The sequence below is a fragment of the Megalobrama amblycephala genome, linkage group LG15 (genome assembly GCF_018812025.1).
Source record: "Megalobrama amblycephala isolate DHTTF-2021 linkage group LG15, ASM1881202v1, whole genome shotgun sequence".
Taxonomy (NCBI): Eukaryota; Metazoa; Chordata; class Actinopteri; order Cypriniformes; family Xenocyprididae; genus Megalobrama; species Megalobrama amblycephala.
The window spans coordinates 19,281,130-19,296,878 of record NC_063058.1 but is presented as its reverse complement, the minus strand read 5'-3'; the positions used below and the strand labels follow the sequence as shown (position 1 = coordinate 19,296,878).

General features: G+C 36.9%; 1 protein-coding gene across 3 annotated transcripts in view; it reads right to left on the bottom strand.

Moving 5' to 3' along the window:
• Window positions 1-15,749, bottom strand: part of met (MET proto-oncogene, receptor tyrosine kinase) — a 65,715-nt gene that overhangs the window by 24,026 nt on the left and 25,940 nt on the right. For all 3 annotated transcript variants that reach the window (XM_048157915.1, XM_048157914.1, XM_048157916.1), the window contains exons 4-10: window positions 12,091-12,225; window positions 11,681-11,860; window positions 10,196-10,356; window positions 9,632-9,734; window positions 9,078-9,214; window positions 5,182-5,346; window positions 4,973-5,072 (exon numbers count right to left, since the gene is read on the bottom strand). In XM_048157915.1, the coding sequence (XP_048013872.1) occupies window positions 4,973-5,072; window positions 5,182-5,346; window positions 9,078-9,214; window positions 9,632-9,734; window positions 10,196-10,356; window positions 11,681-11,860; window positions 12,091-12,225 (981 nt within the window). The remainder of the gene's footprint in view (window positions 1-4,972; window positions 5,073-5,181; window positions 5,347-9,077; window positions 9,215-9,631; window positions 9,735-10,195; window positions 10,357-11,680; window positions 11,861-12,090; window positions 12,226-15,749) is intronic.

Below are 15,749 nucleotides of genomic sequence, written 5' to 3'. Positions count from 1 at the left end.
TAATTTTTTAGGCTTTCTGAGACTCAAAACTCAACTAATCTCTGCAATTCTCCAGCTGTGATCCTTGGAGAGTCTTTGGCCACTCAAACTCTCCTCCTCACCATGCATTACTACGATTTAGACACACGTCCTCTTCCAGGAAGATTTGTAACATCTTTAGTTAATTGGAACTTCTTAATTATTGCCCTGATAGTGGAAATGGAGATTTTCAATGCTTTAGCTATTTTCTTACAGCCACTTTCTATTTTGTGAAGCTCGTCAATCTTTTGCTGCTCATCAGAACTATATTATTTGGTTTTACTCATTGTGATGAATTATTATTTGGCCTTTGTGTTTCCTCATGTTTATACTCCTGTGGAACAGGAAGTCATGGCTGGACAATTTCATGTTCATGATCTCACTGGTTTGCTAAAATTTTTTAAATATGAATGGGAATATATTTCAGAGATATTTTACTAATAAAAAATTCTAGGGGTGCCAATAATTGTGGCCAACGTGTGTTGGAGAAAAACATTTATTTCATAAAATCTTTCCTTCAATGAAAGGTTAGATTTTTGCTAATTTTATGAATTAAAGATCAAAAGGATAAACAATGCAGATTTATTTTTATAGTCATCTTTGATCATATTTACCAAGGGTGCCAATAATTCTGAGCACAACTGAAAAAGGCATTGATATTTTATATTGCCAAAAAGGCAATAAAGGCTGGGAGTTCACATAAGGATCATATACTCAGAAACAAATTTAGAGATAATGGATGAAGATAAATACCTCAACAAAATAACTGATTGCTATTACACACTATATATTTGTCTTGTCAGTGTGCTTTACTTTCCTTTGCCCATGCTCTCTGTTGAGCAATATATCTCAGTTGGAAATCAAAAATACAGATCTACACATTCCTAATCATTATCACTGAAGGGAGCGAAGTATGAAAAAGTCTTTGCAAATTAACACACATTTTGTGTATTTGAATAGCAACTCTTTGCATATTTAGAGATCTGAAGACTCATCCGCTGAGACTAGTCAAATACTTGTAAAGAAGTTTGGCTTGGTGTGCTGCTCGACAAACACAACGTTTAATTGTTTAGAATGGATCGAGTATCTCAAAGGGCTTAGGGGGGTTGGATAACAGCTGCTAAAGAAAGCAGCCAAAGGATGATGGGAGACACTGAAAACATTTCAAATTGGTGTTTGGGGAATAGATAGATACGCGCTGTCAGTTAGAGTTATGTTTTATTGCAGGATGTTCATGGAAAGTTATCATATAGGTATTTCAACTCTTTGATGGCTCCTTTCAATGTGATTTCGATGTATACTAATATATGAATACAAATGAACTAGAGGTTGCGGATACGATCCTGTGTTTAAAGGGTTAGTTCACCCAAAAATGAAATTTCTGTCATTAATTAGTCACCCTCATGTCGTTCCACACTCATAAGACCTTCGTTCATTTTCGGAACACAAGATATTTTCAATGAAATCCGAAAGGTATCTGAACCACACAAAGCTAGCAACGTCTCTGCACTTTTCAAGGCCCAGAAAGGTAGCAACGTAAAAACCTGGAAGCACTGCAATGTATCAACAATGTGAACAGCACAGGAGTTTTGTGCACAAAAAGTATTCTTCAAAAAGTCGCTTCATAACATTAAGGTTGAACCACTGCAGTCACGTCAACTATTTTAACAATGTCTTTACTACCTTTCTGGACTTTGAAAAGTGCAATGATGTTGCTGCCTATGTGCCTATGGTTCAGATACCTCTTGGATTTCATCAAAAATATTTTAATTTGTGTTCTGAAGACAAACGAAGGTCTTGCAGGTTTGGAAAGACATGAGGGTGAGTAATTAATGACAGAAATTTCATTTTTGGGTGAACTAACCCTTTAAAGGAAGGCAATAAACAGATTATTGTGCTAATACTAGTAAAATCTATATACTTAATTTAAAGGTCTTAGTCTTTCCTTTCTGTAACAGTGTGGCCTAGAGAGAAGCCATAAGAGTTTACATTGAATTAAAAGCCAGATACAGTTTGAGTCATCAAAATAATACCAATAATAACCAGAAAAAAAGATTTTATGCATTAATGCAGGATATTCCTACTTCCAGATGCTCGTTCAAAAAGAGAAGGGAGATAAAACATTCTCTTTTACAACCATCTATAACATATTACAATACAAAAACCATAACGTAAACATGTCAAAATTCATCAACGGTAGATCATAAGCAATACCTTGGCATAAACAGTGCTGTGTTTTGACTTTAAACGTACAGCACTCACATTTATTTCATTCAATCAAAGATATTTGAAGTTTAATAATCACATTGTGATTCCTGTTTGAGACTAAACTCTAGATATCTTAAAATAATTAGGATTTAAGACTTTTTTTGGCCTTAAATTTGATCAAACTGAATTTAAGACTTCTTAAAGGATTAGTTCACTTCAGAATAAAAATTTCCTGATAATTTACTGTACTCACCCCCATGTCATCCAAGATGTTCATGTCTTTCTTTCTTCAGTCGAAAAGAAATGAAGGTTTTTGAGGAAAACATTCAAGGATTTTTCTCCATATAGTGGACTTCAATGGCTACCAAAGGGTTGAAGGTCCAAATTGCAGTTTCAGTGCAGCTTCAAAGGGCTCTACAGGATCCCAGCTGAGCTTTGACCTTTCCTGCGTGATTACGTAATGCGTGGTGCATCGCAGAGCAGTGCAAGACGAGCATTTGTGGTTAAAAGTATATAATTTTTTACTTTTTTTTAGAAAATGAGCGATTGTTTCACTAGATAAGACCCTTATTCCTCAACTGGGATTGTGTAGAGCCCTTTGAAGCTGCATTGAAACTGCAACGCATTGTATCCCGGTGAAGTCCACTATATAGAGAAATATACTGGAATGTTTTCCTCAAGAACCTTAATTTCTTTTCGACTGAAGAAAGAAAGACATAAACATCTTGGATGACATAAGCGCGAGTAAATTATCAGGAAATTTGAATTTTGAAGTGAACTAATCCTTTAAAGTCCAGAGGGAACCCTGTTTCAAAGGGGGGAAATATAAGGACGGAACAGGAACTTTTTGAGACTTTGGATATCATGAGGCAAAATGGAGTAAGGTGTCAGCAAGAACATACTGAGATGAGAAAGCCAGATTTTGGTATGTTATAGAGAGGAGTCTGGTATGAAAATGACCCCCTCTGAATCCCAAAAACAGGTGTTGTTCTTGCTAGAAACCCCACTGTGGTGTCTGGAGCATGTTAGAGTCCTGTTAACACCCCTCACTTCCTATTTGCAAAGCAAAACTTGAACATGACCCTTGGTTAGAAACAAGAATAATAAGATGCCATACCCCAAAAACAAATAAAACCCTCTCAGGTTTGCTCCTGAACGTGGACAGTGCCAATCGCCAGCGACATGCTGCAGCCTGTGAAAAATGCTTTTCATGCTGGTGGGAAAGGCGAGATTGGCTGATCCCCGGATTAAGCAGAGATCTCAGAAGTAGATATTCATGAACGCTCTTGAGATTTCTTCCATTTTTCCTGAGCCACCACAATTTGCCTTGGTTCTTTAAGCTTTTTCATTTGGCCCACAGAGCTTTTCCGATTGCAAGAGGAACTAAAATGCAACTGATGGAGGGATTTGCAGTGTCCTCAAGAAATCAAGATCAGTGTCCGCTTTTCTTTCATTTTAGGCCTGTCAGCAGCTAGATGGTGAATGCAGCCCACAAGAAACCTGAGCTACTGACCGCGTTTCTGTTTCGGCCATCGTTGATCGAACCTCAGCGTAACAGATGACAGCTCAACTCGAGTTACACAGTTGTAGTCAGTGTGATTCAGAAAAAAAAGCTGACGAAGACAGGAAGAGTTCGACCACAATGCACCCCAATAAAAGTGAGGGGAAGGAAAAAAAAAAAAAAAAACAATAAACCTCTTGTGCTTCACAAATTAGGAAAAGAATATTGTCCTGACCCCCATTGTTTATAGAGAAGAATTTACAGGCTGACAGCTGCGGAGCCATCTTAAATCATTTGGAAGTATAGCCTGCATTTCATGCCGTCTCTGCTCATTTTGTGTTCTAGATGAGGCAGAACAAAAGGCAGAAATATTCCTCTTTCAAATGAGCTCAAAATCATCGACGTGTTTTTTAAAAAGCCACTTGGCATTAAGTACAGTATCTTTGATTTGAGATAAATGAGTGAGATGATTACCGTAAGTACCCTGATGTTTTGAGGAGGGAAATTTTAAGTGTGAATGGAAATGAAGAGACACAATCAGAATGAAGACGTGTGTGGGTATGAGTCCTGTCTTGGACTATAACAAGACTTGTATGCTTAAGATTAGATAGCTTTGTTCGCATGCACTGTTCCACTGCACGACCACACTCCACCCCCGGAGAAATCAGATAAGCGGAAACTGTGTGTAAATGAGTATTTGTCTGGTCCCATTGAGAAAGGAGCAGTTCAGGTCAACAACAGCTCTCAGGAGATGAGATGTGAAAGTGTTTCCAAATGGTTGAAGAAACTTGAATAGACAAAAAATTAGACACATTACATATAAAAAAAAAATATTATTATTATTTTTAATACATTTAAATTAAATTAATTTAAAAACTTTGAAGTGTTTCCAAATGGATGAAGAAACTTGGATAAGTGAAAAATGAGACATGTATAATTATTAAAAGAAACTCTAGAAAACTCTAGAAATTAGAGGGAAAAAAGTTGAAATGTTTCCAAAAATGAATTAAGAAATTTGGATAGGGGAAAAAAATGACATGCATATTTATTAAGAACATTATTTATTAAGTGTGTGATTTTTCCATTTCCTCTTCATGAGTGTAGTTCTGAAACATTGCTTCCTTTATTTCTCAGATCAGCAGATCTGCTTCTCTGTTCAGTGGGGTTAATGATACTAACATGCCTGTGACACGGGAGGAGAGGTATTTGATGTCTCGGCACTCTGTGTGGGCTGTGTACACTCACCACTTGGAAGAGTTTGCCCTCTGTGGCGGCAGTGAGAACCATCTGAGGTTGAAGAGCTGAGTGGAGGTAGAAACCATTCACGGTCACTGTGCTTCCTCCACTGTGGACACACGTACAAAACAGAAAAACCTTGTTGTTAAATGCACATTTAGGCACTCTTCCAGTTGAACCCCAACTTCAAGCAGCTAAATGTTGGCTGCGGGGCTGACCTGATGAAGGAATTCTTGGGCTGGACGCTGGAGATGTGTGGGTCCTTGTTGTAGGTGTAGCTGACAGGAGCTTCACGAATTACTCCATCAATGTGCAGCTGTACCTTGCGTTGGGACGGTGATGGCTGAGGTGGTGTCCGACAAGTCAACATTGTGGCTGAAATACTGCAGAAAGGCAAACACACACAGACAAAATGTTTTAAACAGACACCTAATGTATACATAATAGTGGCGTTTTGCTTGTGAACAAAAAGACATTATTTTCAAAAAAATATTTATTAAAATTAATTTAAAAACTCCTGAAAGTCTGAAGAAACTTGAATAGACAAAATTATATACATTACATATAATTTTTTTTTTAAAGTTTAAAAATAAAATCTGTTTGCAAATGGATGAAGAAGTTTAAATAAATGATAAATGGGATGCATATTATATATATATATATATATATATATATATATATATATATATATATATATATATATATATATATATATATATATATATATATATATATATATATATATATATATATATATATATATATATATATATATACATATATACATATACACACACACACACACACACTGTACTGTGCAAAAGTCTTAGGCTCGTCAGTATTTTCACCCCCCAAAAAGGTTTTAAAGGTGCCCTAGAACCAGTTTTTACAAGATGTAATATAAGTCTAAAGGTGTCCCCTGAATGTGTCTGTGAAGTTTCAGCTCAAAATACCCCATAGATTTTTTTTTAATTAATTTTTTTAACTGCCTTTTTGGGGCATCATTAACTATGCACCGATTCATGCTGCGGCTCCTTTAAATCACGCGCTCCCTGCCCCCGAGCTCTCAACTATATTACAGCGCATTTACAAAGTTCACACAACAAATATAACCCTCAAATGAATCTTTACAAGATGTTCGTCATGCATGCTGCATGTATGCGTCAGATCATGTAAGTATAGTATTTATTTGGATGTTTACATTTGATTCTGAGTTTGAGGCTATGCTCCATGGCTAAAGCTAACATTACACACTGTTGGAGAGATTTATAAAGAATGAAGTTGTGTTTATGAATTATACAGACTGCAAGTGTTTAAAAATGAAAATAGCGATGGCTCTCGTCTCCGTGAATATAGTAAGAAACGATGGTAACTTTAACCACATTTAACAGTACATTAGCAACCAAATGCTAACGAAACATTTAGAAAGACAATTTACAAATATCACTAAAAATATCATGTTATCATGGATCATGTCAGTTATTATTGCTCCATCTGCCATTTTTCGCTATTGTTCTTGCTTGCTTACCTAGTCTGATGATTCAGCTGTGCACAGATCCAGACGTTAATACTGGCTGCCCTTGTGTAATGCCTTGATCATGAGCTGGCATATGCAAATATTGGGGTCATACATATTAATGATCCCGACTGTTACATAACAGTTGGTGTTATGTTGAGATTCGCCTGTTTTTCGGAGGTCTTTTAAACAAATGAGATTTACACAAGGAAGGAGGAAACAATGGAGTTTGAGACTCACTGTATGTCATTTCCATGTACTGCAACTCTTGTTATTCAACTATGCCAAGGTAAATTCAATTTTTGAATCTAGGGCACCTTTAAAGGTGGGGTATCCATTTTTTTCAAATATACTGTTTGGAAGTTAGTCGGGCCGATACCAACAACAAACATCTAACCAATCAGCATTAGGGGGGCATATGACAGTGGAGGAGAGAGAATGAGCAAGAAAAAAAAACACAGAAAGAGAAATGATGAGACAATACAAAATAGCTCAAAAGAATATCACTGGAAAGTAGGTTTATGACTGGGCAAGTGCTTTAAGACCTGCGTTAATATTAGAAAAGCTTTCCAGCGCTGGAGAGAACAAAGTGGGAAGGCCTGAAAACAGACGCGGAGACTGCTTTGAACCTGCTTTTCATGTGAGTAACTGGGTTTGAGTGTCATGATTGTCTGGAGCTGCTGTGCTTTTGGCGATTAACAACAAACTCTCATTTGTATTTACTCTTGTGTACTGTACGTTCACTTTTGTGCTTCCTTGTCGTTCGTTCATCAATTGCACTTTATTTTCCGCGAAGCATTTTGTTGCACGTCAGCTGTGATACACAGACACCCACTCTCGCATTGCGTGTGTAACAGTGGCCAGATAGTGAGAGTTCTGCAGGTAAACCACTGCACACTGACAACCGCTGGAGAATGCAGTGTTTAGCGTCATCGATAGTGCACTCGCCTCGCATGCCAGAAGAGGACGGGCCGGGGTTCGAGACTGGGTGGTTAGGATCGGAGTGTGATTTTTGGAGGCGGAGCAATGAAGAGAGGGGTGGGTTTGCTTGGGTTGATTTCAAATATCAACAATGTCCAACAGCATAGTTGTAAAAAATGGATACCCCACCTTGAAAGGGTTAGTTCACCCAAAAATGAAAATTATGTCATTAATGACTCACCCTCATGTCGTTCCAAACCCGTAAGACCTCCGTTCATCTTCAGAACACAGTTTAAGATATTTTAGATTTAGTCCGAGAGCTTTCTGTCCCTCCATTGAAAGTGTATGTACGGTAGACTGTCCATGTCCAGAAAGATAATAAAAACATCATCAAAGTAGTCCATGTGACATCAGTGGGTTAGTTTTGGTCAAAAAATAACAAAAAATACGACTTTATTCAGCATTATTCACCCCTTCTGCTCCGGACTGTGACGCGATTAGGACATCCGCGACATGCACACCTACGCACCATTTTAAAAAATATAGCAATACTAAAATACAAACAATGTAGAATAGCTTGAATACAGCGTGCGTCTCCCTCAGACTGTAAACGAAGCTCGGGCGCACTAGATAACACGTCATCAGCGTCACAGACCGGAGCAGAAGGGGGCGGTAATGCACCAATAAGCTGGATGCCAACCGCCGTAGAAGAAGAAGCAGCGTCACTGTGGATATACACAGACCCGGAAGAGAATACAATGCTGAATAAAGTCGTAGTTTTTGTTATTTTTGGACCAAAATGTATTTTCGATGCTTCAAAAACTTCTAACTAACCCACTGATGTCACATGGACTACTTTGATGATGTTTTTATTATCTTTCTGGACATGGACAGTATACCGTACATACACTTTCAATGGAGGGACAGAAAGCTCTCGGACTAAATCTAAAATATCTTAAACTGTGTTCTGAAGATGAACGGAGGTCTTACGGGTTTGGAACGACATGAGGGTGAGTCATTAATGACATAATTTTCATTTTTGGGTGAACTAACCCTTTAAGCCAGTTATTTATATCTTTTGCTGTAGTGTGTCAGTAGGAAATATCAGTTCACATTTCTAAACATTCATTTTGCCATTAATTGTACTAATCCAGTGAGATTTCGGTTTCTTCAAGCATCTTGGAGACACGGCCACAGTTCTTCTGGATTTAGTTTGTCTCAGTTTCATCTGTTTCTTCACATAATCACAGACAGATTTGATGATGGTGAGATCAGATCTCAGTGTGGAGATCTGATCTCAGCTGTTGTCAGACTTCTTGTGCATACAAAAATCTCATTAATGGCAAAATGAATGTTTAGAAATCTGAACTGATATTTCCTACTGACACACTACAGCAAAATATATAAATAACTGGCTTAAAATATAAAAATATATTAAATATATATTAAATATATATATTATATATATTTAATATAATATATTAAATATAGATTATACATAAAAATATATTATATATATATATATATATATATATATATATATATATATATATATAAATAAATTAAAAATATCTATTTAATTTAAAACTAAAAATTTAAGAAAAAAACATGTTAAAGTGTTTCTAAATTAATGAAGAAATATTCTAAGACTCTTAGTATATTTATAAACATGCAAACCTCTGCAGCACACAGGTAGCGTTTCCCATGGTAACCATTTGCAAATTTCCACTGTCCAGGAACGAACCCCTGATAGTGAGCATTGTTCCGCCAGACTTAGGTCCAAACTCTGGGAAGATCTCTGTGATAACTGGGTTCTAGACAAATAAAACATTGTGTTAGTAAAATAAAACTAAATCACACATTAAGGGTCTTTGACAATAATAACATTCATGACATTAGCATCGGTTTTTATTTTTGTTATATCATGCCCCAATGAGGTTTAAATCTCATTGGTCCAAAAGTCCACATATCTGATTACATATTACACACACATGCCAATTGGTTTATATTTTGTGACTTTATGGCAAGATTTCGCTTCTAGTGTAGATAGAAAATGTATTTGCCACTGGTTAGGACACCATGTAACCTCCAAATAAGTGGGGGAAAAAAGAATAGAATAACATCCTTGGGTCCTTGTGCACTATGAAAACCGCAACACTGGAATAAAGTCAAAAATACATAACTCGAATGTGTGTTGAAGTACTTATACTGTGATTTGTGAGGATTCTTACCACAAATGAGAAACCGTCTTTCTGAGCCTGTTCCTTGCCACTGCGCACCCTGACCACAGAGTCAATGCTGGATGCGTTCACATGATCTAGTCCGCAGACCAACCTGACATACAATACAAAGACATAAACATCTCCCGCCACAAAAACAGTGAACAAGACGTGGTTGTAAACTAGTGGAGTAAGCAGGCTATTAGTCCACACTAATTTAATGATTACCCTACTACTCGGCAGAAACTACACAGGAGCTATTCTCCGAGGGAATTTCTCCTTTCCTCTCACAATAGGAAGGCTGTAGGGTGGTATGTCCGGGGGCACAAAAGCTCATGAGTTTTGTATCTTAATGGTACTATAGTTTGACATGGAAGGCCGAGATGCACAATAGAGCACTTTTGCAGACCAATTTAATGTTCTGCAGGGTTGCAACACGAGCACTATGTTGAGAATGTGACCTAGCGTGTGTTTCTGAAGTTGTATTTACACAGTGAGGATTCAAGTGCAATGTTTATTCATTTACAACTAACTAACAATGCGAAAGTATTTTTAATAAGCCTCACAAATACTTACCGATTATTGCTACTGTCTTTCCTCTCCAATTTACACTTTGTTCCAGCAACCACCACACTGATTAGCTTGGTATCAAAGCGTTCTTTCTTATTAAAACCAAAATTTTTGCCACAGATTGTCACATTGGTGTGGCCTCCGAGTGGAGCAGAGGAAGGAGAAATCTAGAAAAAGAAAGAAGCTGTGAGGTCAAACTGTGACAGGATTTTTCTTTCAGTGTCTACTCTCCAGCTGTGTGTCTTTATGCCAAGCATTTTCTCTGCTCATGAGTTTGGTAACCACTGACAATAATTTGTTTTAGCTGTACGGACACTCTGAAGGTAGGGGGTCCTTCCAGTAAATGGTGACAGAGACAAAAACAGAGAACAAAACAACCTTCCTGTCTTCCTTTGTGCTTTAGTCTCATGTGTTAAAATTGCCCTTTAGGTTGAGCCACCAGCTGAGGTTAAGAACATTAAAGGTGAAGTGTGTCAGTTTTTCCAATGGTAAAATACTTCACGTATCCAAGTTTAACATGCCCAGATAACTTTATTCATAATATGTGTGTAAAACATTTTTGTTTTCTATATAGTTTCTGAATGTCTATTAAGATATTTTGCAGTATGACCTTCTTTTCATGACAATTAAGGATAATTTGCCCCCAAATACAGTAATGGAAATCGGATAATTTCTTTGTAACAAAACAAAACAAAACAAAACAAAACAAAACAAAACAAAACAAAACAAAACAAAACAAAACAAAACAAAACAAAACAAAACAAAACAAAACAAAACAAAAAAACCCACAAAAAAAACAAAACTAAACCATTTTATGATTTTGGGGTCAACAAAACAAAACAAAACAACACAACAGTTTTATGAATCTGGGGTAAATAAAAAAATAAAAAAATAAATAAAATAAAACAAAATTTCAACTGTTTTATATAAAACAAAAACAAAACAAAAACAAAACAAAACCCCAAACCGTGAGATTAAACAATACCTTATTCCTGAAAACCAAACATTCTGTATGAGCTGAAGCTGTTGCAAAACCCTGTTATTTTTTTGTTTTCTATTTGGTTTCTGAATGTCCTGGTTCTGAGATGTCCTTTATTGATAAGCAGATGGTGTCACTTTGAACACATGGATGACAAGGCCTCATTTTGTCTCAGAGTTAATAATTAAGTGTTCAGAGCACCACTTATCATACGCAAAGAGCTCTTACACAAATACAAATATTGTTCAGGCTGCTCTGCAGCATTGCATGGATTTAGAGGCGGCACAGAAGGGCAAACAAATTCCTTCTGATATTTAGAATCAATTTACTTCTTTAAAAGAAGACCAGAGGTCCTTGAAATCCTTGCATCAGTGCTTATCCCCGAAAATATCAATGAAGGTCAGAGTTTCATATGTGCTCTCTGTACTTAGAAAGCACTTATTCTATTAGCAATGTGCTATTAGCTGCTTTAAAACCATGGTAATGTTGTTTGTGACAAGGCGGGTGGTTACCGTGGTTATGAGGAGGGGGCAGGAGTCCTGGATCCACTGGGAGGGGGAGCACTGAGGAGCCCTCATGCAGCGATCAGTGGTCTTGCACCATCCGCAGCCCATGAAGGCTGGGGCCAAGAGACAAGAGCTACAAGTCCACAGTTGTTCACATCCAGGGCCTATCAGAGGAACCTTAGAGACCTGAGGGGCATGCACAAACGATATCACATTTTAATTCATTTAGCAGATGATTTTATCCAAAGCAACGTGTTTACAACATTTTTCAGAGGAGACTTTACTTACTTATGTCTCTTTGTTTCTCTGTTGCAGTCATACCCTGTTTACTATATGAGTATCTATTCACTAGTGATTTTCCTGAAAATGTTTGACCCGTTTCCCTAAGACATTTTAAGAATGGCTGTGTCGTTCACCTTGTTTCCTGTTACCAACAATAAGGAGCCGTCGTGGCGCTGTGGAGACAGCAGGGCCATCTCTGAGGACACGGGGAACGTGTCCAAGCGGAAGTCCACATGCGGTTCAGTCTTGCCAAAGCGGGAAACCACCACCTGTGGAGGATGCCAGCAAAAGGGTGTCCTTTCACATCAAAAGCCTAAGCGGTAAATGCAGGACCTTAATAGAGAATCTTAATGTTTACAAAAAGACCTCAACAGCATGTTTATCGTTTAGTGGAATAAGACTACATTCCACATACATGATTAAATGCTGCTATTAAATGATTTAAACCTTGTGGTTCTGGTGTAAGCTATTTATAGAAGACATATTCTGGAGCAGGTCAATAGAAGGTCACATCTTGACATTGGTCTAATTTTTCTTTAAATTTCTTTTTTCTTTCATAAAAATGAATTCTGTTTAAGGACCATTAAGATATTTTGCAGTATGACCTTATTTTTATGACAATTAAGGATATTTTGCACCCCATACAAAGAAATGATGTGAAAATTTCCATTACTGTAATAAAATAAAATAAAATAAAATAAAATAAAATAAAATAAAATAAAATAAAATAAAATAAAATAAAATAAAATAAAATAAAATAAAATAAAATAAAATAAAATAAAATAAAATAAAATAAAATAAAATAAAATAAAATAAAATAAAATAAAATAAAATAAAATAAAATATTTTGGGGTGAATAAATAAAAACCAAACCAAAAAACAAAACAAAACTAAACTAAAAAACAAAACAAAACAAAAAAAACAAAACAAAACAAAACAAAACAAAACAAAACAAAACAAAACAAAACACAACCTCTGAGATTATACAATATCTTATTCCTGAAAACCAAACATTCCGCATGAGCTGGAGCTGGTGCAAAACCCTATTATTTTTTCCTACCAGGTTATAAAACATTAAATTACAGATCATGTCTGGAACTTTCCTTGGGAAAGAGGAAGAATCAAAGGAGGGAGCAATGTAAAGGCAGTCTTTGTAAAGGGACAGCCTCTGCTTTGCTATAGATACTGTAATAACCGGTGTCTCTGCCTTTCAGGATAAAAGATGACAGATTGAACTGCGTTGACTGTGGTTGATGGCAAGGAGTGGGAACAGACAAAAGCTTAGGCCCCGTAGGCAAGTGCAGACGTAAAGACCTCTGTCTATCTGGCATGTTGGGAGGTGTCAGAACAGTGGCTCCATCCACACACCTGGACTAACATTTATCATGGTTACATTGCAATTACAGGCCTCCAAGACAGCCTACGTCTATATAGTGCTTGTGCTCCATTAGCGATCAGTGGATCACATCATTAATAGCCCTGGGCTTTAAGCATGGGGCATCTGGTGGTTGAGAGTATGTCATTACTGTGGTTTTAGTGATTTTAGGATGGTGTGCATGACATATCTCCATCTCACTCACTATAGTGCACTAATGTGACTCCTTTTGTGGTCTGTTTTAAAAGCCTAATCTTTAGTAACATATCAGATTGGACTGTAAAAAGTGAAAATGTGCAGTTGTTACCTTAAAGAGCCATTACTGCATGATCTTTCACTGGAGCAAAGCAATGTAGTCAAGGCAATTCAGTCACAATATTGGTTTATTTCATAAATAAAATCAGGTCATTTAGGTGCTACCACATGTAGTGCATTGATTGGGTTCCCTGACAAAAGGTTTTTACTATGTAGCTCATGCAAGCTCTACGTATTTGCAGATTTACAGGAACAAGGAATGAATATTAATATATATATTTTATATAGGGGTGCAATGGTACACAAAACTCACGGTTCAGTAAGTACCTCAGTTCTGAAGTCACAGTTCGGTACAGCAGGTGGGAAGAAAACTAAACATAAAATTGCTTTTACTGAACAAATTGTGTCTCTGTCTTTAAATATTAAATGAAATTATTACTAAAAGTTTCTTAAGGATAAAAAAAATGATCTCTGTTAATGCTATAAACTATGTAGGGAGCCCTTACTTAAATATTATGCTACTATATATTAAAGGTTAACAACTGAGCCCAAAATATTAGCCTAAAAATCAATCGCTATTTATTTTTAGATATAATAATCAACACTCCAATAACAAATTGTATGCAAACATGTAAGCTGCACATAAGGCAGTTTTTACATTAACTTCTAAATCTAATTATAAAATTATGTTTTACTCCAATTCGTTGTTGAAATATAATCATTTATATATATATATATATATATATATATATATATATATATATATATATATATATATATATATATATATTAAGTAAATTATATTTACTTTAAAATTTAAATATTTAAAAAGAATTATTCTGTTTGTTGCTGCTGTGGAAATTTGATATTCATGATTCCAAAACAAGAAACCAGAGGTAAAACTTGGCGAGTTTCACGTGGCCCAGAAAGTTTCCAATAGCAATAAGCCATAAAAGGATTTTGAGTACCAGAAGCGCCCAAGCTAAGCCAGGCTTAATTAAGCCCGGGCATGGAGGAAAACGGCTACAAATGGGCCCGTTATTGAAGGAGGAATGTTACACACTCTAGGGAAAAACACACACCGCGGAGCCCTAATAACCGTGTGAATTACAGCTCATTGTGTATGTAAGGGAAGTCCTGCTCACAAACACAAGGCAAGGTGTTGAGTTTTTCTCACCGAGAGTGTGGCAGAGTGGGAGCACTTCCTCATACAGAATAAGGGCCACTGGGACTGTTTCTGCCCTGCAGCCCCCCCTCTTCCAAACCTTTTAAAAAGCTTGTGGGGCTCTTGAAACTTTCATTCACACAATTACCCACTACTCACTTGCATTCCATATTTTATTTAACTTCATCAGTCTCTCACAATCTTTTTTTGCATTCTCATTGTCAAGGCCTCTTAAACACTCACCCACTCTCTTTGTCTTTGAAAAAACTCTCTTTTTCAAATGAGACAGCTGGACTAGCACTCACCCCTTACCAGGCCTCAACATCCAGACAAAAGAGGCGAGAAAAAGTTGAGAGGAAAAAATTTAAAAAAGGAAGAGAGAGAGAGAGAGGGGACGACAGCTGCAGCCGTTCCAAGAAAATGCCATGCGAGGACGTGTCATCGAAGCCTAGTGCTTACTATTAACGTACCATTCGGTTCCTCCGCCACGCTTCCGTGCAGCTGTCACCGTTTCTCTCGCCACTCATTTCTCAAACATTTTCTTGAGGTATTTACAAAATACCACAAGTCTCTATCTAACACTTCCGTGAGCAAATAGTCCCATTTTTGGAGCTCATGCAGGACAGATTCAATATTTGGGTCTGTGCCACTCCTGCACAATGAGCATGTTGAGAAAACATTGATAGGCCAAAGTTTCACTTTGTGTGCTTTTTAGATTGGAGAGCTGGTACAGTGCTGCTGAGAGGTCAAAGGTGACTCAAATGCAAACAGGAAAATACCATATTTCCCAACCTGCCACTGGCACCTGCATTTTCCTTCATTCAGAGCGGTTTTCACTAGTCACGTACTCATTTCCTGCCTATTTGCATGCACAAAACAGGGAAATAGTGCTGGCAACAACAGGACTTTGATAAAAATATTCGGTTTTAAATTTAGATTCTGCAAATGCTTTACTGTTTCTTTGCCCAGAATGAGGCCAGTCATACCTTTTCTAGCAC